We start from the raw sequence: 22,143 nt of genomic DNA, 5'->3' as shown, positions 1-22,143 counted from the left end.
ATTGTTCAGCAGTTTAAGGAGAGGGGAGATGATGGGAGAGGCTGATCTTTACCATCAGTGCTCCCTCCCTTTATTACCACTAGGTTAGTGACATCTTATATTGCTAGACAATACATCCTATGGCCAAACCCACATCTGCCACAGTTGCCGTAATTGGAAAGCCAATAAATATTGAGTTGTCTTTTAAACCAGCGTTCAAAATTCACATATAGGTACTGATGGTAAGAGTGAAGTAACGTAAAGGAAAGTGTAAGCAAAAATGCGGCTTACAGTCTTTTGCTGGATTCTAAGGTAAAGTGCCATTGCTGCTGCCAAGAGTCCTGGGGCTGGTCACTTACATCACTGACGTTCCTGGTCACTTCCTTGACATGAATGGTGTCCCGCGTCTCCGGCAGTGTTGTGTATGAGCCCTGAGCCAAGTGCTTCTTCACATGCCGCTTGTACTTGTTCTGAGGCAAAGCACAGAAAGCTTGTTTAAATGCCTGCCTGGGGCATCAGCCCAAGACGGAAGGCGAGCCTATGGGTTGCTGGAGGGTTACCTCGGACACCAGATTGCTGACTGCCTTTGCCAGGAGGATCTGAGGCGTATCGGGCACGGCATGGCAGGTTCCTCTTTCCTTGACATGTTTCTGTTTGTATTTCAGCTGCAGGGGTGAAAAAGAGCATTTCTTCAGCTCCTCTGAGTCTCCTGCATATTTTTATTAAGCTCCCAAGTTACTAAATAGAGCTGGGAGAATAGCATCATTGACGGAGTAGAATCATTAAACTCAGTAAAAGATCTGATGTTTGGAAATCTTGGGAAATATCAAAAAAGGATTTTCTTTATCTCATGCAGGTTGAGGCTTTAATAACAATCAGAATGAATCTTACGATGAATCTTTATACATACAGCCTTAGTTCACAGCACTTTCAAATATGTCATTGGACCCTCCCGCAAACCCTGGGAGGCATTATTATTCCTCCTTTCCAGATGAGGAAACACAGGAAGCATAGGAAACGTATGACCTCACAGAAATGAATACGTTTCCTTATAGAGTCCAACCAGGCCTTCAGAGTCCCCACTGCGGTGTGTGGATTATCTTGAGGTGCAGTATAGATCAGGAGCGGCCACCTGGCTGTAACAGCTTCCCACTGCTGCCGCTCTGCTCTGCCAAGTCACTGGTGTTGACCGTGGGCAGCAGCCTCCTCTATCCCGCGCGCCCCTGGGCACTGGGCTGCAGAAGACAGCCCTGAGTGAGGTTAGGCCTCTTGGAAGGGACTGAATACTTACATCACTTTCTATTATAGAATTCTTCAGGGCCAGCACCATGTCTTTATCATCAGTGACAGAAAGCTTGCAACCCTTGAGGAACTCCCGGTCCAGCTTGTATTCAAACTGTAACAGAAGAAAGACAGAGGAAGATGGGAAAGGGTGACAGGCACAGGAGGAAGCTGGTATTTGGTTGAATTTGCAGGGAGTCCCCTCCTTAAGGGCACTATGGGGATTTGCCACCAGGATGGGGGCAGGGGCTTCTTGGCTGGGCCCACTGCAAGCTGGGCTCCTCCTTTCCAGCCCCGAGGCCAGGACAAAGCCCTCCTGGTCCTCCCCCGCCTCCCTCAGGACTCTGAGCCATTAGTGTTTGGGCCCAGCCACGGGAGACCAGGCTCTGTGGCCAGGTCTGCTTCCTGAGCTTGCCTTCCACACCTTACAACCCTCCTGTCCTTGGATCTCAAATGAGCTAGGGTTAACAGCTGTGACAGTGGTTATTATGAATAAAGATTAATTTTTCTGTCTCAGGTATGTCATGCAGTTCTGACTGCCTCTCTTATCTCACATCGCTCTGCTGTAGGGATGACTTGGCGGCCTGGATGAAGTCCGGTCGGTCAGGGATCCATCTCCAGTGGGCTTTGTTGGCTTCATACTGCTTCTTGTAATCCAGCTGTTTTTAACAAGACAAAAACAAGTCACTTCATTCAGTGGCCTGAATTCACAACCGCACACGTGGCACAGAGGGACTCATCTTGCATCTTAACATATAACAAGTCATGGTTCTTTATGCAAGAGAGAGCCCCAATTAAAATTTCTGTACAATGGATGCAACTAGTTGGCCACACAAATTGTCCTCTTGTGGGACCCTTTGGCCTCAAAATAGGGGCTAAAATTTTTAAAGGCTCCTGGCGAAACGATTCTTCAAACTCACTCTGCCAGTGCAGTCTAATCATTTTCAGAGTCAAGTACTTTTAATTTCTAACTAAATTCAGATTTTTTAAAAAAGTATTAAACACTTGCAGTATTTATTTCATGCCAGGCACTTTTGAAAGTGCCATATATATATATATATAAACTCATTTACTCTTTATCACAACTATATGAAATCAGCAGCTGAGGAACTGCCTAGAAGGGCTAAGTAAGCTGCCCAGGTGAGACAGCTAGTGAACAGTGGAGCTGGGTTTCAAACCTGGGCAGCCAGGCATCAGAGGTGCTTGTGGACTTGCTAGACTTGCATCTGAGCTGGAGAACTGGCTGCCTTAGGCTGAATCTGAGGCACAGAAGTGAGTGTCCTTGGGAAGAGCCCTCATCATCAGGCACATTTCTTTCCTCACTCTTTTTCTTTCTCCTTTTTTCGGTCAAGGTATAATCGATATACAATAAGATAAACATGTTTTATAAGTTAAAAATGGATCCAACTTTTCCCCATTCTATTGTGAAAATTTTCAAATGCATGAGGAGTTGCATGAATCTTACAGAGAATACCCATACACCCAGCACCTAGATTCTACAACGTACATTTTACTGCATTTGCTTTGTCCCACATCAATCCTGCTACCCATCCCTCTGTCCATCCTCAGGACACCTGTACGCTACCTGCCAGTCCCTAAAGGCATTTCAGTTTGCTGGCCCTAATAAATGTAAGTTCTCTGTAGCACTAGTAGGCACTAGTTGGGTTTTATAATATTTCATTATATAACCACTTATATATTTTTAAGAAGTCGATACTCATTTAAATGCACAAAAGTGTTTCTGTGGTTGAGGCTTTAAGATGCCCCATCACAAAGAAATGAGTCAGCGCAGGGAGATGTGAACAGGAGGAAGGTCTAGGCCAAGTCCTGACAGCACCAAGCAGCTCAAGTGTTCTCTTTTTTTTTTCAGGAGAAGTAGGCTCTAGTTTGTGGCAGGAGAAGAACATGGAGACCGGAGACACTGTCAAAAATGTAACCTTCATTTCAGAATTAAATCCCCCATTTTTCAGCATCCTAACATGGAGGCTGAGCGGGTATAACATACATGGGCCGTCCTTGCTCTTCCCCACTCTCCTTTGTGAGAACCATGGGCAGCACTTAGAGGTCAGTGTTATCACTCATGCTCTGGGGCCCAACCCCTGATCTGGACTCACTAGAGCTCAATCACCTGAAAAGATGTCAAAAGAGGCCATGTGCCCTACAGAAGCTGATGAACCCCTATTAGGCTTGGGGACGTTTCTGGAACTTACATTGGTGTTGACTTTGTAGGCATCCTTGGCTGCTTTGATATGAACAGCATCAGGCTCAATAGTACAGTTGGACTTAGTTCTCTGGTAAACTTCTTTGTATTTCAGCTGTGGGAGGAAACACAGGTCAATTTTTTTTTTTTATAGCAGCCCACAAGTATCTTAAAAAACAAGAAATTAAAACCATAATATAGTACATGATACTCCTTAAGACTGAATCAGTCTGTTGTGAAGAAAGGATGCAGCCATGCAGCTATGTGACATGCACCATCCTGTCTCAGATCTTAAAACCAACTCCCCAGGACACATTGTGTATGTTCACCAGTGTCATCATAGAATTTATGTCCTCTGAGCTTGTGCTGAAAGGGGCAGCTGAACAGCTATCCAAGTGTGTTCTCCTGTCCCCAAATCAGAAACTCCTGAGTTCAGAACATCTTGAAAACTGTTGATGGAAGAGAAGCCTTCCCCCATTGGCTCACCCAGATGGGATCAGGCTTGCCCTCCTTCCATGCCCCTACAGTTGTGGCTGCTATCATGTCGTGTTATAATTATTTATCTGTCTATTCTTTCCATTGAGCTGAATCCCTTGCGGGCAAAGATTGTGTATCATTCATCACCTCATTCCTAGCATCAGGCACTTAGGAACCCAATAAATATTTGATGAATGAATGAACTGATGGATGAATGCTGTCGTCACTACTGTCATTGCTAGAGCCATCGCTGGTAAGTTTGGGCATGTGTGGGTTTGAATGGGAGGAGGAGAAAAGGGAAGGCTTAGCCTCTTTGAGCCCAACTGCTCATTTTTTCATGTCTAGCCTGGAATTTCTAGCTTCACCCACTTTTGCTCCTTTTAAATTTCAGGGCCCTGGGACTCCATCTGGGACTTCTCACTAGTTATTGCGGAAGGATCTTAGGTCTTACTGTGACTGAGTAAAACTGTTCTACGGAAGTCATAGTAGTGCTTACTAAACTTGCCTGATCATAAGAATCACAATTTTCTGTGCTTCACCATAGACGTAGTAAATCAGTAGCTTTAGGGGACTGACTTGGAAATTCATATTTTTCATCAACATCTCAGGTTATTGTTACAATCAGAAATTTAGGGAAATGGATGCAGAATTGCTTCATTTTTCTACACTGAGAGGGAAAGGGCTGCTCCACATAAGGGATCTACCATATAGATGTTTATGAATACCCGATGTTCATGTTCGAAGTATCAAAATTTATTTTAACATAAAAAAATATAAAAAACATTTTTAAAATGATTTATACATTTCTGCCTTCATAAACAGTGCACTGACGTATTTAGCATTTTTCTTGGCAACTTAGAGTCAATAGTGTGAACCCATTTGTTTAGCTACCAAAGAATTCCTGAGCACCAGCCTCAGTCAAGGCTTTGGGGTAGGGATTCCATAGTTGCCTTCATTATTCTTTATGGTGCCCATATAGCCATTAAAATATTTAATCTATTTTTTAACCAATATTATGATAGTTTTCCACCATAGAATCTAGCTACATATATGAAAATATACGAATGTAATTTCTCCTCAAATTCAGAGTATTAGAATTTAAGGGCTACCTTTTCCTCTTAGCCAAGATGAAACTTATAGAGTATTAATAGAGTTTATGGCACACTGCATTTTTCAGACTGGTCTGGAAGCTTCTACTCCAGCCTCTTAGAACCCATCCACTCTGCCGTGAGATGGCCAAACCACGCGGAAAGGCCACGTACAGGGGCTCTTGTCTATACAATGGCTGAGCTCCCAGCCCGGCCGTGATCGGGAGCCAGCTCTGGGAGTGAGCCTTCCCGCCTGAGCTGCAGCGCGTGGGGTAGAGCATCCACTCAACTGTGCCCACTCAGCTCACAGCTCACAGAACTGTGAGCCAAAAAAGCATGACTGCTGTCTCCAACCACTACATTTAGAGTGATTGTTACACAGGAATAGGTAAGTGGACCTGGGTTTGTTATATCACATTACAAAGAGGCCAAAGTGAGAGGGGCTGTAAAGCCATCCTGGTAACTTACATCACTGACTTCATCTTTGACCTTTTGGACATGCAGCAACATGGGCGTGTCGTGGATTGTGGTGTAGCCTCTGGGTCTGGCCTTGTTGTATTCCAGCTTATACAGTATCTGAAGGAGATGAAAAGGCAGAAAGAGACAACTTTATGTATCTCAATTGACATTGTAACATAATGTAAACATATAAAGGCAACATTGTTGTTGTTTTCATTGAGTGTATATAAAGGAAAGAGAATTCCATAAACTCAACAGGTGCTTTCATGCTTTCTGCTAAGGCTCCAGTGCCTCTACAATGGGGTGTCTGCCAGTTTGGTTGGAACAATTCTTTACTGTAAAAGAAGAGTCCTGAGCATAGTAGGGCACTTACTGTCCCTGCCTCCTTCCCTCTAAATGGCAGTAGAATCTTCCAAACAGGGACTTCCCTGGTGGGGCAGTGGTTAAGAATCTGCCTGCAAATGCAGGGGACACAGGTTCGATCCCTGGTCCAGGAAAATCCCACAAGCCCACGTGCCACAACTACTGAGCCCATGTGCTGCAACTACTGAAGCCCGTGCGCCTAGAGCCCGTGGTCCACAACAAGAGAAGCCACCGCAGTGAGAAGCCCGTGCACCGCAACGAAGACCTAATGCAGCCAAAAAAAAAACTTTTCCAAACATTGTGACCATCTAAAATGCCCCTCCCACATTTGCAAGTGCCCCCCCCCCCAAGGCCAAAAATCCATTCAGTGTTTCTTGTACTTACATCACTAATTTGTTTGTTGACTTTTGTAGTACGTAGGTGTTCTGGAGTATCCACAACTGAGGTAAACTTGTCCTTTGTTTCTTCATAATTTTTCCTGTACTTGATCTAAATTGTAGAGGAGAAGAACAAGTTAACTTGAAGTAGAAGAGAGGGCTTTCAGGGACTCTAGTTTTCCTCTTGAGAGAGTCCCACGGCAGAGTAGGATTGTTATATAAGCCATAGATGTGCGGGACGATGTCATGCTTTCTTAACTGGAAATGTTTATATAAATCTGTATTTGATAGCAACAGTGTAATAGAGTGAGCTAATAATAATAATAAATATTTTCCATATATTTTATCCATGTGGAAACTGAGGCCCAGAGAGGTTAAGAGTATGAGCTAAGGGCACATATAGAGTGAATCTCAGAGCCAGGACTAGACCCATGTTCTCTGGACTCTGGCAAGTAATGATTCGCTCACAATATGCTACATCGAATATATATGATCTCTTAAGCATGTTTCCATATCAAAGATGAAACAGGTAAAAAAAAAATGAATACATACAGTTTGAAGTAGTTATTTTTAAAGACATTCATTTTTGAAATTTTCAAGTCATGATTTTTTTTTTTTTTCATGCACATAAGCGGTTTCAAGCAGTACAGACACTGAGAACACAGCAAAATGCCATGCACAACTATCTGATGATCATATCGGGACCAAGGTAAAAGTTCAGGCAAAGAGAATGTTCACAGGAAGACCTCATCCTCCTCATTTCATGTGTTGATCTGATGTCAAACTAAAGTGATAAAACAAGTTGCTAATACAAAAGACTGATTAAAAACTTTCTTTGCGTGTGGGAACAATGGCCTTTTATTAACATCGTATCTGGTAGTTAAGCAATTATCACTGTCTTTTGCTGCTTCAAATTTACCTTCCAACATTATCGACGGGAAGGTGGTGGTGTGTGCTTCAGTTGACCTTGTAGGAAGGCAAGGTGATCAGCAGTGCTGTTAACAAGGGTGTGTGAGGACAGATGTGCTGGAAATAACCTAGCAAATTCAGCATCAAACTCAAGAGGGGCCATGAATATGCACAATATTCAAAGAGCTGTGCTGTCATCCTCATCTCTCCAAAATGGTACAGTGTAGTCATTATTGAGCAATGGACACATTAGACAAAAACATTAAATATTCACATCTTTTAAATACTGTCAAATTTACTTAACATCCTCAATCTCTAAGAAATCTACTTCTTTGGGGCAAATATTGAAAAACATAAAGTTATACCAATTTGGAAAAGTTTGAAAAACTTTGAAATAGCCTGTTAATATTACTTGGAATTCCAAAAGTGTCAGAAGACGTACAAATGTTGGCTGCTACAGCACCACACTTGGCCACATCCAGAGTTCATTTACAGGGAGTGAATATTTATGCAGCTTTGTCATGTGAAACCAGCTTGGTCAGGGGGCCAGGGAAGGAAATCAGGGAAAGCATAGAGGTGAATGCCCCCAGGGCTTCTAAATCTCTTCTTCGCATCACATCAGACATTACCTGGCTCCACATGTATGTGTTGTAGAGGGCAGTCAACATATCTGGACGCAGAATTTCATTACATCCTTGTTTCAGAAGCATCTTGGCACTAGATTTATATTTTCTCTGTTCATGCAAAGAGCAGTGAAGCACAAAAGAGACTTGTGAAGACGGAAAAAAACATAGCTCTATATCCTGATCACCTCTGAGTGAAGAGATGTAGGCACACACACTTTGTGTTCTCACGTGTGTGTGGGTGAAGACAACCAAATGCATTATAATGCCAAGCAGGGTGACGTGATATTTGCAGTTGACCACCCACAGCCCTTGTGGATGGGGAATAATAGAGCCAGTCCCACCAAAATTGCCTTATAGAAAAGGTGACATCAGTGAAATAGAAAAACACAGTAAGGAGTTCTGTCTTCTTTCCTTCCGTTAATTTGTTTCTTTGTTTCTGCGTTTGCACCTTAATTCGCACTTTACAACTGCAGTTTACACACAGGCCCTCCTGAAGGATGAAGGGTGTGAGGACCCAGCTGTGCATCTCATGTTCACCACAGCACACTTGAGGACACAGAGCATGGACTGGCACACTCAAAGAGCTCGTGGGCTCTTTGGGTGGCTAGACAGATAATTTGGAACAGAACATCCCAATATCATAGGCAGAACCTATGACATCCTTGCAGCAGACGGGACGACATCTCATGAGAAACTTGGAGCACAGTCCTGCTTGGCCGTCCAGGCGGCCCTATCACAGTACCTGACTGATCTGGTCGCCTGCGATCTTTGCCAGCAGATGTCTAGGCTCATCGACTACCAGGTGGTATTTATCTTTCCGCTGCTCATAATCAGCTCTGTATTTTTTCTGCTCAAACATCATATCAAATCATAGCAAGAGTACAACTTCAAGGCTATACACAAATGTCCCAAGATACTTCAGAGAGCCAGAAAAATGTGCTTTCTAGAGGTGGGCTCCCAAAGCATCCAGGGTAATGAAAATAGGGAGGTGAAGAGAATTAAGCAAAGGAAGATGGCCTGGAGAAGGCTGGGGCTTGGACTAGATTAGTTATAACATCAAAATTGAAGTACCTTGTACCTAAACATGTTCCATCTTTACATATGATGTCATTAGCAATGTTAAGTTTTATGACATCTTACATTGTATTTAAAATAAGGCACTGACAAGCTACAGGTTTACTACTTTAGGCTGTGAGAGTCAAAAGGTATATTCATGGACACATTCTAATATGCTAGTTAATTTATTTGATTATAAAAGAGACCTGGAAATCCTTCATGAATTAGAAAAATAGAAACAAAATATATCAAGACTGTCTCCCTAGGAAGCTACCAACAGTAATTCTTCAGAGTCATCCCACCTGGAAATCTACTGAAAGTAAACTAAATCAAATTTATAAACAACAAAAAATCTTATATGTTCTGGTATAATGTTATAAGTAAAAAAAAAAAAAAAATTTATAAACAACAAGAACAACAAAAAAGTTATATATTGAAATAAATATACCATTGGCTACATTTTCATTTTCTGACACATTTTACTAATTTTCTAACATTGTTTTTGAATTTATGTAAATCTGTGGAAAATACAAAGATAGGAAATTAAATGTAAAAACCATCCATCCATACATTAATTCATAGCTTGCTTCTTTCATCATTTTAAGCTAAATTTACCTTAAACTATTGCAAAGACAGTTCCAGGAAAAACTGGGTAGAAGGTAAAAGAATATTCTGAGTGCAAGTGGACACTTCTCTGCACCAATGTATGAGTCACAGTGGCAATACATTTGAAGGCGTGAATCACAACTACCCGCTTAGGGCTGCCATTTCTGTGCCTTGGTAAGGGATACTAAGTTAACTTTGAACTTCTGGGTCTTCCAACTCTACACAGAATCCTATACACTCCCTGTTGAAGGGAGTTCAGCTGAGAGTCAACAAAACCTTTACCTCTTTGCTCTCGTCACCCAAAGGGCTGTGCTGCCTTGTGCTAGTGCGAGCAGAGGCCGTGCTGGCTGTGGGGACCTCACTCCAATCCGGACAGCCCCTTCCTTTGTTCTTATTCATGCTTTTGGCAGAGCTCATCAGATAGTGATATTATAAGAGCCTTCCCAATGCGTAATCTTGAATCAACACTAAAATGGCTTTCCTGTCATTTTAGGTATTGGGTTTTAATCAAACCTCATTTATAGACTTCTAAAGGGACGCTAATAGGCTCAATTGGATCAGGTCATACATACCTCATTCATCAACTGAGTTGCAAACTTGAAATGCCTATTGATTGGACAATCAGCAACATACTTGAAATCTGACTTCGTCCTTTCAAATACCTCTTTATACTTATACTAGAGAAAATAGAACATGGTTACTTGATAGCATGCTGTGATTATCTTAAGAATGAGACATGCCATTTATTGTATACAATTGTGATTAATTCATTCATAGAGATAACAAGTAATTACTGAACACACTCTGGCTCCCAAGGCAATGAAGGGTATACCCACCTCAATGTCTTAAAAACTAGCCCCCAAATACATAGTTTCATTGAATGGATGTCATATAGATCTATATTCCATATTGGACAAAAATCCAAATCAGTTTCTTCTTTGTTTCAATACTCATAGTGATTATTATTTTACTTTGAATGTATTTCCATGTGCACTCGAAGGCAGTTTTTAGTCCGTTGATTAGAAGTAGTTTTCCAGTAATGAATCAGATAATCATAATATTTTAGAGCAGGGGTATGCTAGCATCTAGACCACTACCTGTTTTTAAGTAGCCCCATGAACTAAGAAAAAACTTTTTTATATAGTACTAAGGGATTGTAACAAAGAATATGTGACAGAATGAATGTGGTCCACAAAGTATAAACTATTTACTATCTGGAACCTTTCAGAAAAGTTTGCTGCCTTCTATTTTAGAACTCAAAGGAAGCTAATCCAACTGCTTTATTTTGTAAGTAGGAAAATGAGGCCATAAAAACAAAGTTATTTGCTTCAAGTCACACATCAAGTTTGTAGATTAAAATACTCTCACTTTCTATTTGCTTCCATATCAAATCACCCAGAGACATATTAGGAAATTCTGGAAGAGCCATGAGGAGTTGTACTGAGATGGCCTTTTATCAAATTCAAATGAGTGATGTAAATAAATGATTACTATTGTCAATGAGGCCGATACTAAAATAATTCCTGAGCAGAGTGAATAATGTAGTATATACTCCAACTTTAGGGTCTAGAAGCAAGGATAGGGATGGAAATATGAGAAGCTGTTTCCTCAGTACTAATTCTCTCTGTGGGCACTGGAGTACATTTCATGGACGTGGCCATTACCCTTGAGTAGATATATACCTTGCTGTAGAGAGTCTTGTTCTTTTCAGCCAGAGTGAAGTCGGGGGTATCAAAGGCATAGCAACCGATGCCTTTAAGCCAGGTCAAATCTTCTTTATATTTTACCTGGGAGAAGAATATCACCAAAGAGTTTTAAGTACCTACCTCCAAATAGCAGTAGGTTAGGATCGATACAAGTAGAACAAATAGAAGGTCTGACCACTAAGGTATATAAAATAATAAAGTATTGAAATAATTATTTAAGAGACATTTCCAATAATACTGATTTCTGCTCACTTTATGGTGTACTGTACTGCATATGGAATTTTTCATTTTAATACCAAGTAAAGCAATTCAAATTTAACAGGCATACTTGCCTAGAGAGTATATCATTAGCTCGGCAGCTGTATTTTCATATAAAGAGCTGAAATTTCTTTCTAAATGAGCATTGTCATGTGTCTTAATTGCTTAATTGTCATGAAGTTGTCTCTTCAGTTGCTCAGAAATAGGTTATCATTTACATGAAGTATATCACTTCCAGTCATGTATTATGATGTAACACATTTAGAAGAAAAATTAGGTTTATAAATTTGAGTATATTTTTCTGTCTCCCGAGTTGAAGCTCACTTATTTAGCAATGAGGTTTATGACTTAAACATCCATACACAAGAGCTAAAGTTTAGTCAAGTGTTTAATCAGTTTTTATGCAGTATTTGATTTCGTTAAGTCATGTGGACATATTAATTTATATGTAAAAATAGAAGATTTCAAGACTCACATCACTGACTGCATCAGTGACTGCTCGATGGTGGAAATGCTCAGGGCGATCAGGAATGGACCTCCAGATTCCCAGCTGGCTCATGTAGTTCTCCGTGTATTTTATCTGTGGTAAAAGCACAAAGACAGCTTTAACGTCTTACCCAAATTTAATGTAAAAAAGTCCGTTTGTCTCCAGAGAGTTTTAGAAAAGGGAGGATACTTTAAAAAATTATGGTGGGTTATTGAGCCCAACACAAGAAGAAATATATAGGGGCGTACTTTACTGATGTGGTCTGTGACTGTGCGATGATAAACGATGTCTAGAGCATCCTTCACAGTGTGGTATTTCCCTTTGGTCTTTTGAAATGTTTCTTTATAGCGTAGCTGGAAAGAGGAAAAGCACATGGATTATGAAGAACTACCAAGTTAAATAACTAAGCTCTTTTAACCTTGAACTCTCCTGAGTCTTATCTCTTATGTTTTCCCTTGAATAAATTTGGGAGAGATTAAAAACCTCTTTCACATCCTGGAAGAGAAAAAGGACATTCAGAGAAAACTAAAGAAATCTGCATAAAGTGTGGAGTTTAGGTAATAATAATGTATCAATATTGATTTGTGACAAATGTCCCATGGTATTGTAGGGTGGTAACAACAAGGGAAACTGGGTATAGGCTATATGGGAACTCTCTGTACTATCGCTGCAACTTTCCTGTAAATCTAAAACTACTTAAAATAAAAAGTTTATTTAAACGTAAAACAAGCAGACAAAAAGCTCATTTGGGAGGAGAAAAAAAAAAAAAGAAGCATAACTTTGTTGAGCCCGGGACATACTAATGTACATGGAAAAAGGAGAAAGATTTAGTTTCTAACTCCTGGTATTAAAATGCCTTTTCCATGGAGCAGTCCTAAAATTTTATTTCATTTCAATCTTTATCTTTGTGGTATTTCAAAAGTCAATAGCTCTGACTTTAACCTAAGAGTATCATAGAAGATTCATCTCATCTACACAAAATGAGTACTTCTCTGAGCACTCTGTTTTCAATCTCGGACGAATCTTTTCTTTTTGGGTAGCTGAGCAAACACATAGTGAAGGAGGCCTTTAACTTTAACTTTGTTTTTCAGATGGGTAATCTAAGATCCTTTAGCTCTCCTTGTGGGGATAGCCACGGTAGGTAGGCTGAATTTAATGCCACATCCCAGCTGGACTATTTCAAAGGTTAGAGTTACCAGTATTGGTACTGACAAAGCCCTGGGGATAGGGCTGTCCAGTGGCGTATAATGAGCTGCAGGGGCCAATTTCACTGTGTGGACATCCCTGAGAAGTGGTGATGCAGAGCAAGCTTGGTTCAAATTAATATTTGACAGTAACCTTGAAGTGATAAAGATGGGGATGTCACAAGAAGACAAAAACTATCCTAGCAAATAGATTTTGAGGGTAGCATATAATTTTTTCAGCTTATATTTTAAGCAAACTGGCATGGTCTTCTTCCAACCAGCAGACTCCTTTTAGCTGCAACTGAAAATTTCTGACAAAATTACGGAACTAAGATATTGTTCCAATTTGCTGTACACTTTCACAATTCTGCTTAGGGATTACCGTAACCACTTAAGATGCTTCAAATCCTAAGGCTATGTTGCTAAGTTGAGGGTGAGGGGGTTGCTTGAGCTTTTGGCTGGGTTAAGTCCCAACCAGTCCTCCAGAGATCCTGGTTCTGGTAATAGGTGCAATGCATTCATAATTGGGCTCTGGGACACAAAACTGGTAAGGACTGGCCATCTAACCGGGTTGATTCATTTCATATCTTCATTAACAGATAATCTCATTACCGTTGAAAGGCACTCTGTCCTTGATCACGTGGTATGGGAAATGAAATTCTGTCCCTCTGAATTCTAACAAACATGTCATTCACATGATTTAGGCGATCAAGAGAAGAGAGGAACAAACATTTTCTGAGTGTCAACTAAGAGCCCTGCACTGTGCTAGAAACGTGTATCTGTTGTCTTGTTTAGTCTAATTTAATTATCACAATTCTTATCCTCATTTCACATAGAAGAAAAGAGGCTCAGAAGAATTAGGTAAATTATATGGAGTCATACAGCAGGCAAATCACAGCATCAGGATTTGAAACCGTGATTGGCTGTTTCCAAGAACAACATTTTATGGATAAGCAACATCAAGTATCCCTAGGAAATGCCACCAAAGAATTAGAAGAAAGGGTCATATTTTTGCTTGGAAGAGCAATGAGAAAAGCAGTAGGTTTTCAGCATCTCTCAGCATTATTCTTAGCGACTTTGCCAAATGGTACTGTTTGTGCCTGTTTGTTTGGCTTTTGTGTTTTTGTTTCTTTCCTGATCTGTATGGTGGGCCAGGACTTCGAATTATGGATATGACTGTAATATCTTATGCTTCTTAGGTGTTTCCACTTCAGCTGCCCCATCACAATGAAGAAAGAAGGGAGGGATGCATACATCACTGGCATTCCAGTAAGCCTTCTTGGCTCTGATGAGGATTGGCGTATCTGGAACTGGAGTGTACTTGTCCTTCATCTTTTCGTATTGAATTTTGTACTTTTTCTAAGAAATAAAGATGGAAGAGAGAGAAATTTAAGTTCAAGTGTTTTCATCCCTCCCAATTCACAACCATGGAACAGATCCAGCCTAGGGACACACTGGATCATGCTCGTTAAGAGAATAGCTCTGCCTTCTGTTTCTTGATGCTGTTGAGCACAACTTATAGAAATGAGCTTTCTGATCAGAGGCAGCAGGTGAAGGGGTTTTTTTAAAATTAATTAAATTTATTTATTTTTATCTTGGCCACGCTGCATGTCTTATGGGATCTCAGTTCATCACCAGGGATTGAACCCAGGACATGGCAGTGAACGAATCCTAACCACTAGACCACCAGGGAACTCCCAAGCAGGTGAAGGTTTTAACAAAGGATTTGTTTCTTTAGCCCAGTGCCTGGGTGCTGAATTCCCAACTTACCTCACTGACCATGTCCTTCACGTCTTTAGCATGCTTCAAGGCTGTGGTCTGGTTTCCAGCATGATGATGTGGTCTCTCTTTGGTGGCAAGTTCAACATACAGATACTAAATGATAATAGGCACAACATTATAAGCCAACTATACTCCAATAAAAATTAAAAACAAAGAATAGGGATCAGATGTTACAGAGATAAAACACCCCTTATTTAGTATTCAGTCCTCTTTACTCATTTCTAACCCTGAGATGGGAGGGCAGTGTCGACTTGTTATTGTCCTGATTTTTGTTGTTGTTGTTGTTATGTGTGTTTCTGTTTATTTGTTTCTCCCTCTGTCTCACATTAGGAAACACATATACACGCTCCAGTCATCTAATATTCCTGCTGCTGAGTATGGTCTAGTCTAAATCCACGTGATAAAAAATGCTGATAGAAGAATGAGAGGATTCTGAGAGCCTTCAACATATTTTTTTTTTCATTTTTGCCTGAATGCATGAATTGTGGTTTCATTTATCTGTGGACAAAATATAGGTCCTATGGAATGAATTAAAAAATTTATTTTCACCACCTGGAATCCACAGACCACTCATCCAATGACTAAAGTTGTAAAAAACTTAGAAAAGAAGACATGGCATTACCTGCTTTTGTAAAACATACCCTAGTGAAGACGGCCCCAAAGAAAACAGCTTCTTGAAGTTAAAGGGCATGAGGCTGCATCAGGACAACCAAGTGTGAGGCTCTGCCACTGGCAGGAGTGGTCAGGCACACAGAACCACCCCCTGTGGCAGGTTTATGAATCTTCATGTGTGAATGTTACCTGGCTCTGAAGCTTCTGCCCTCGCTTGGCTCTTATAAGATCAGGAGTATCAGGAACTGAAGTGAAGATTGACTTCTGCTTCTTGCCTGCAGCTCTGTACACCAGCTGGACATAAAACAGTCATAACCATCATTTCTGCTTATTGACACATTCTATGCTCTGCAGATGCCTTTATTGCTTACTTCAGAGAAAAAGCAGGGCCTCTCCCACTGCAGCAATCTCAGTTTCTGTCCAATAAACCAATACATTTTTTTAACTTCCTTAGCCTTCCTTTTCTTTTTTTCCTTGTATCAAAATTAGAGACATTCTGCAGCCTGTCCAAGTTCCAAGCCACCTGCTGTGTTCTTGTTCCCTTCTCACCTGTCCCTTCTAGGAACCTGTTCTAGCAGTTACCCTCTGCCTCTCTATATCTTCAATCCTCTCGATGTTCCAGCCCTCTCCCTCCGGCAAACAGACCCAAGTCCCTCCCTTCATTAAGCCTTTTCCAAGTTCTGCCAATGGCCTTTTCCCTTTCTTTCACAACCAAGCAAACTATGTGTTTTGCCTTTTTCTCTCTTTTGATTAATTTCACAAGGCAATAGTTTGGCTTCCACCCAACCACTCCAATGAAGTGAATTTCATTAAGACTACCACAAACAATTACAATTGCTACATCCTAGAATGCTTTTCTGCAGCGACTGTAACTGCTCAGCAATTTCATTCCTGAACTCTGTTCTCTGCCTTCCATTCCCCCATTCTCCCCTAGGGGGCCTCCCATCTTTCTAGGCACTCCTCAGCTTCCTTCTGTGGTTCTGCGCTCCCCAAAGGCTGCTATTAGCTAGAGTTAAGGGTTGGCCCCTTTTACCCTATATATTCTCCTTGGGTAACCTCATCTCTACCCAGGACCTCAACCATCAATTTGAGATTGATGGTTTTCAAATTTTGTCAAATGGCTCCTTGATATCCTAGTCATGCAGGCCAGAAACTTGGGGAGTCATCCTAGACCCCTTCTCCCTCATTCCCACATCAAAATGGTCATGAATCCTGGGCTCCTAACTTTGTGATACTCCTTAAATCTGACCTTCTTCTCCTTTCCCACTGCCATGGCCCTAGTTCAGCCTCCTGTATTGTTTCTTTCTACACATCCTTAAGAGCCTCTAAACCACCTTCCCAAATCCTCTATTGGACACTTCACATGGCTTACCCATCTTTCACAAGCCCAAGAAAGAGATTTTCTTAGAGTTCAGATCTAATTAGATGTTAATGCTCAGATCTACCCTGCTCAGAAATAATTCATCAATGACTTCTCATCAAGTCCAAGATCATTAATATATCACCCACGAGTCTTCATAACCTGGCTTCTTCTATCCTATGTCTCCAGTCTCATTACCCAACAGTCTTCCACACTCCCCATGTGATATTTGAAACTAGTCCCAGTTTCTAGAACTCATTATGGCCAATTTCACATACTGTGCCTTCTACCTAGAATTTTCTTCCCACTCTTATGTGCCTGGAGAACTCCTGGAGTCCATACTGTCTTGATCATTCCTATAGGATATCATTTATCATATTGATGTCTGTTTCTTCCCAGAGATTATGAGCCCATGGAATGCAGGAGCTCAGTTTTATCATTCTTTTATCACCTCATATTTAGATAGAAGATCTGAAAAACAGTAGTCCTCTAATAAATATTGAGGATATTTAATATAATGAGGTAAATGAGAAAGTCTAAATGGATAACAAATAAATCCTAATCATGGATAAAAATGCTGGTTGAACAGATAAAAACGTAGGAAATAAATAATATGTATATACACATGTATGTACGTGTCCATTTCTTTACATCTAAACTATATACAAGTGCAAGGTGAAACAAAATATAGCTCATCTGCTTAGGGCTGTTTTTGGTGTCACCAATGAAAGAAAGGAGATAAACAAAACAGAAATGTACTGTTTCTCCCAGGCTAAATTTTTGAATAAATCAAATCAACAAAATCATAGAATTTTATGGCTAAAAGAAGCCCAAATCATTACCTAGTCCAGTTCTCTAGCTCAGGAAATTAGGGTGTTAAAGTTGTGAATTAGAAAAAGTCACACAACAAATTGGAAGTAAATCTGGAACTAAGACCCACCTCTCCCATGCCATTTCTATGATTCCCTTTGAAGTGTATTTCCCCTGTACTTAGGTATGCATTGTTTATACTCCTTGGGACAACATCTCTGCTTCCTAGTACTACAGATACATACATGTCAAGAATCTGCACAATTTAAAGACAAGTCAAAAGTCAATAACTTGAACTTTTGGCCATCAAACTTTTTACTAAGCAAGTGTTTCCCAAACTCACCTGATCCTAAAAACCCCTTAGTAAGAACAGATTTGCAGGCTCTACCCCAGACCTTCTGAATCCAGGGTAGTAGCTCAAATCGGTATTTTCTCAAGCTCAGGTCATTCTACAGTGAGGCAAGTGTGAGAGAAATTGCACCACTAAAAAATATCTATTTTTCTTCCTCAATGTTGTTGCATAATATGCACAAAATCCCAATAGGAATTGGGAAGAAGAGAAATTAAAGTTTTAGATAATTCTGAACCCAGACAGCTGAGAGAAGTAAAGGTATTTCAAAAGATGCCAATAAGCACTTTAAGTTATCAAACAATTTTTAATTATTTAATTATTGGCTGGAGGAGAGATGTGATACTTTAAAGCAGTGGTTTCCAACACTGCCTGAATATTAGAATCATCTGTGAGGCAGCTAAAAATATGCAGATGTCCAGACACAGAGAATCTAGTGTGGGGCTTGAGGTTGGAGCCCACTCAAGGGTAGTTTTAAAATATTTCAGAGATGATTCTGATACTTAGCCAGCGTGGAGAGGCACCTTTACGGAGAAGAAACCCCATACGCATTCCTATCTGAGTGCTAGCGCTGGTTGAAATAACAGAGGGAAGTGCTCAGGAAAGCAAATGTGCTCAATGTAGCATTTGTAAAAGCTGAAGAATGAATCATCCTCTGCCCTGGCTCACTCCAAGTGTAGGAGGCTGCACATCCTCTCCACTGAGGACAACGCTCGATTTGCCAAGGCTTCTTTAAGTCTAAGGACATAAGTGATCCCTAAACAGCAGCCATCAGAGTTATTAAGAATGGGGAGTCCATGAAGTGGCCTGACAGCTTTATGGAGTCTGATAAATGAGGCCACAAGACAAACTGAGTTGAATGAGAATGGCCCACTGACCTATAATACGAGCAACCATTTACATTTGTGGGATGCCCTTACCTTTAGAAAGCACATTTCGTCCTTGGCAAACACGGACACCTGTTATGGCCAAAGCACTATAGGATACACATCTAAATAAGATGTGGGGGCCAACCCTCAAGGGACCAACATAGGTGAGAGGATCAGATCTATGCACAACTAATGGCAATAAATCAGGAGCCTGGGTGCCAGGTGGGGCAGATGAAAATGAAACTAAGTTGTTTGGAATTTCCTGAGTGGGCAGCAGAACAGAGAGCCATTGAAAAACTTTTCAAATTGCACCGCCATGATTAGGGTTCCTGACAGCAGGAATTAATGAGAGAGAAATTTTTGAAATAAATTCAGTTTGGAGACAACAATAGTGTAAGACAGAAGGACTCTCTAATCTATAAAATCATGTAAACTCTCAGCTGTCCTAGTCATAGGTAGGGCAAGTATCAATAGCCTCATCTTATTAAAGAGGGACAAAATAAGTAAATGGAGGCAAAATGAGGTCAACTGACTTGTTTAGACAGGGTGGCCACTCTGTAATTAAAGGCAGAAGGGAGATTTTGGCCCAGTATAATTACCTAAAAAAAGATCGCTAGAGCAAGGAGCCCCTTGTGGTGACAGGTTTACTTACTTCACTCAGATGTGTCTTCAATTCCTGCACTTTTCTGTATTCTGGAGTGTCAAGCACCACTTTGTATTTGTCTCGCATCTTCCTTGCATTATCGGTGTATAGGTAATTAGACTTAAAAAAACAACAATGGAAATACAAGTTGATTAATAACTTCAGGAATTGCATGTCATGGTCACATGTTGTCTTTCAAACGGCTGGCATGTGCAAGCCACGCTGACCCTCCCTATGTCCTGGAGGTCTTCCCAAGCAGGACCAAAAACAACCGTCATTTAACTAAGCTCATTACCTTTTTTAGGCAGCACAGATCACCTTGAGTGGGTCATGACTTGCTCAGTGAGTTAATGGCAAATTTCCCCTTAACAGAAGCTACAGACAAAGATTCCTTCTGCCCAGCTTTGTGAAGCTGTGCAGGAGGAGCTGCGTGTTGGGACGGTGTGCACTCACCCAGAGCTTCCGCAGGTGCCGGGAGCGGACCATGTCGGGAGTGTCATACAGGAAGCAGCCCAGTCCCCTCAGGATCTGCAAGTCTTCTTTGTATTTAATCTGTGTCACAAACATAGAAATATAGCTGGTCATGAGCAAATATAAATCAAGAACAAATAAGACAGAGCAGTGATACTTTTTTAGTGATGGATCTTTCATTTTGGTTCAACACATCCACCCCGTACTCTGAGTTTGCTTGAACTCAAATAAGTCATAGGTTTAAAAAAAATTTTTTTTAACTTATTTATTGGTTTATTTTTGGTTGCATTGGGTCTTTGTTGCTGCACTCAGGCTTTCTCTAGTTGCGGCGAGCAGGGGCTACTCTTTGTTGCAGTGTGTGGGCTTCTCATTGTGGTGGCTTCTCTTGTGGAGCACAGGCTCTAGGCATGCAGGCTTCGGTAGTTGTGGCACATGGGCTCATTAGTTGTGGTTCAGGGGCTCTAGAGTGCAGGCTCAGTAGTTGTGACGCATGGGCTTAGCTGCTCTGCGGCATGTGGGATCTTCCCAGACCAGGGCTCGAACCCGAGTCCCCTGCATTGGCAGGCGGATTCTTAACCACTGCGCCACCAGGGAAGTCCCATAGGTTTTTAAAATTTAAATTGCTAACCCTGAACTGAGAAGAAGATATGGCTATTATTTTATTATTATATGGATGAAAAATACCATAGATTAAATGGAGTGGTATTTTATGAGAAGTAAACATTCAAGGAGAAAAAAAAAATTTCAGCAGGAAGTAGCTAAAGTGGGTGGGAGCAGGGGTGAGTAGGAGAAAGATACTAAACATGACCTGGACAGAGGTCACTTGGAGTGAGGTGTTGGTAATGATTTGGTGTTGAATGTAGAATGGTGGTCAGCCATTCTTGTATCTCCCAAGTGGTCCTCTTACTACTATTTCCATAGCTGGAGAAATGTGGGGTCTTGCTTCCACACTGCTTTACCTCCAAGTTCTACACTCAGTTTAGAAGTTTACTCAATGCAAAAGGCTGCTCAAAGACTGGCTGGCTTACATGCTGAGAGCAAGCCTGCCTCTTGGCAAGAGTCTTCCAGAAAGACCCGTATGAGATGCTTACATCACTGGTGATGTCTCCCACGTAGCGGCAATGGAGCACGTGGGGTGTGTATGGCAGAGAGATCATGTGGCCTTGCATCTTGAAGAAGTCTGATTTGTAAATCAACTACAGGGAAAAAAATGCCCATAAACACATAAATTAGAGACCGAATGGTTGACATTCATCCCTGGGTTCCATGGCCTCCCCCCTCTCCTAAGAAAATACCCACCTCGCTGACAGCCTCTTGTGTCTTCCTGACTTGGCGGATTTCAGGTGTGTCGGGAGTTGTGTGGATCTTGCCTTTCAGTTTGTGGTACAACTGTCGATACAGTCTCTACATCGGAGGGAAAACCATTCCAGATGGTTAGTGCAGGATGATGAGGGCATCTATACACTAATCAACAATCAAATATTGTACATATTTAAAGAGCCATGAGAAGTGAGATTAAGGATACAGAAAATGATTGAAATTAGAAAAAATAGAAAGTGATATTTATTTTGTTTGGGTGAAGAATTTTGAGCACAGTCTTTCCACTTTCTATCAGATGGTTGGATAGTAGGGTTAGATATTCAGACCAATAGTTTATGTAGAAAACCAGGTTCATGAGTCAGACTAACATGCAACCTTACTAAAGATTTTTGAATACAAATGTCAAAAGAAGGAATTAATTTGCATTATAATCTATGGATGGGGTGGGTCTCTACAATGGCATTACCAAAATAAAAGAAACATTGCCACAGGATATCAGTATCAAAATGGTGACAAAAAGGATCTCCTTATTCCTTGTTGATGTGTAAGTTTATAGCTGAAATACAATGAATTCTTAATGCATTTCAAACAAAGCCAAGGTCTTTGAAACTCCTCCACAGAATTAACATTTACAGTACCTCACTGGTAACGTTGTTGACTCTTCGGACATTGACAAATGGGACGTCATTGGGTCCAAGGGTATACCCATTTGCCTTCATGTGTTCATAAACTTCTTTGTACTTGAACTGCAGAAGCAAAGTGAGAATGAGATCACTGATGGGTGAACAGAGAGTAAGCGTCACATTTCTCAAATGGAAAAGGGCTGTCGCTTTCATCTGAAAATCACTCTCTAAGCATTAAGTATGAAAAA

General features: G+C 40.9%; 1 protein-coding gene across 2 annotated transcripts in view; it reads right to left on the bottom strand.

Moving 5' to 3' along the window:
• The window catches only part of NEB (nebulin), a 229,140-nt gene that overhangs the window by 33,200 nt on the left and 173,797 nt on the right, over positions 1 to 22,143 (bottom strand). Inside the window, exons 118-138 of one of the 2 annotated variants that reach the window (XM_068545120.1) lie at positions 21,911 to 22,018; positions 21,252 to 21,356; positions 21,044 to 21,148; positions 19,935 to 20,033; positions 19,491 to 19,601; positions 15,640 to 15,744; positions 14,827 to 14,931; positions 14,311 to 14,415; positions 12,121 to 12,225; positions 11,861 to 11,965; positions 11,104 to 11,208; positions 9,994 to 10,098; positions 8,502 to 8,606; positions 7,763 to 7,867; positions 6,232 to 6,336; positions 5,494 to 5,601; positions 3,471 to 3,575; positions 1,815 to 1,919; positions 1,271 to 1,375; positions 540 to 644; positions 339 to 449 (exon numbers count right to left, since the gene is read on the bottom strand). In XM_068545120.1, the coding sequence (XP_068401221.1) occupies positions 339 to 449; positions 540 to 644; positions 1,271 to 1,375; positions 1,815 to 1,919; positions 3,471 to 3,575; positions 5,494 to 5,601; positions 6,232 to 6,336; positions 7,763 to 7,867; positions 8,502 to 8,606; positions 9,994 to 10,098; positions 11,104 to 11,208; positions 11,861 to 11,965; positions 12,121 to 12,225; positions 14,311 to 14,415; positions 14,827 to 14,931; positions 15,640 to 15,744; positions 19,491 to 19,601; positions 19,935 to 20,033; positions 21,044 to 21,148; positions 21,252 to 21,356; positions 21,911 to 22,018 (2,217 nt within the window). The remainder of the gene's footprint in view (positions 1 to 338; positions 450 to 539; positions 645 to 1,270; positions 1,376 to 1,814; positions 1,920 to 3,470; positions 3,576 to 5,493; positions 5,602 to 6,231; positions 6,337 to 7,762; positions 7,868 to 8,501; positions 8,607 to 9,993; positions 10,099 to 11,103; positions 11,209 to 11,860; positions 11,966 to 12,120; positions 12,226 to 14,310; positions 14,416 to 14,826; positions 14,932 to 15,639; positions 15,745 to 19,490; positions 19,602 to 19,934; positions 20,034 to 21,043; positions 21,149 to 21,251; positions 21,357 to 21,910; positions 22,019 to 22,143) is intronic. The other variant, XM_068545119.1, reaches the window with a different exon arrangement.

This window comes from Eschrichtius robustus, chromosome 5, assembly GCF_028021215.1.
Source record: "Eschrichtius robustus isolate mEscRob2 chromosome 5, mEscRob2.pri, whole genome shotgun sequence".
In the NCBI taxonomy this organism is placed as follows: domain Eukaryota; kingdom Metazoa; phylum Chordata; class Mammalia; order Artiodactyla; family Eschrichtiidae; genus Eschrichtius; species Eschrichtius robustus.
This window is presented reverse-complemented; position numbering and strand designations above follow the sequence as displayed.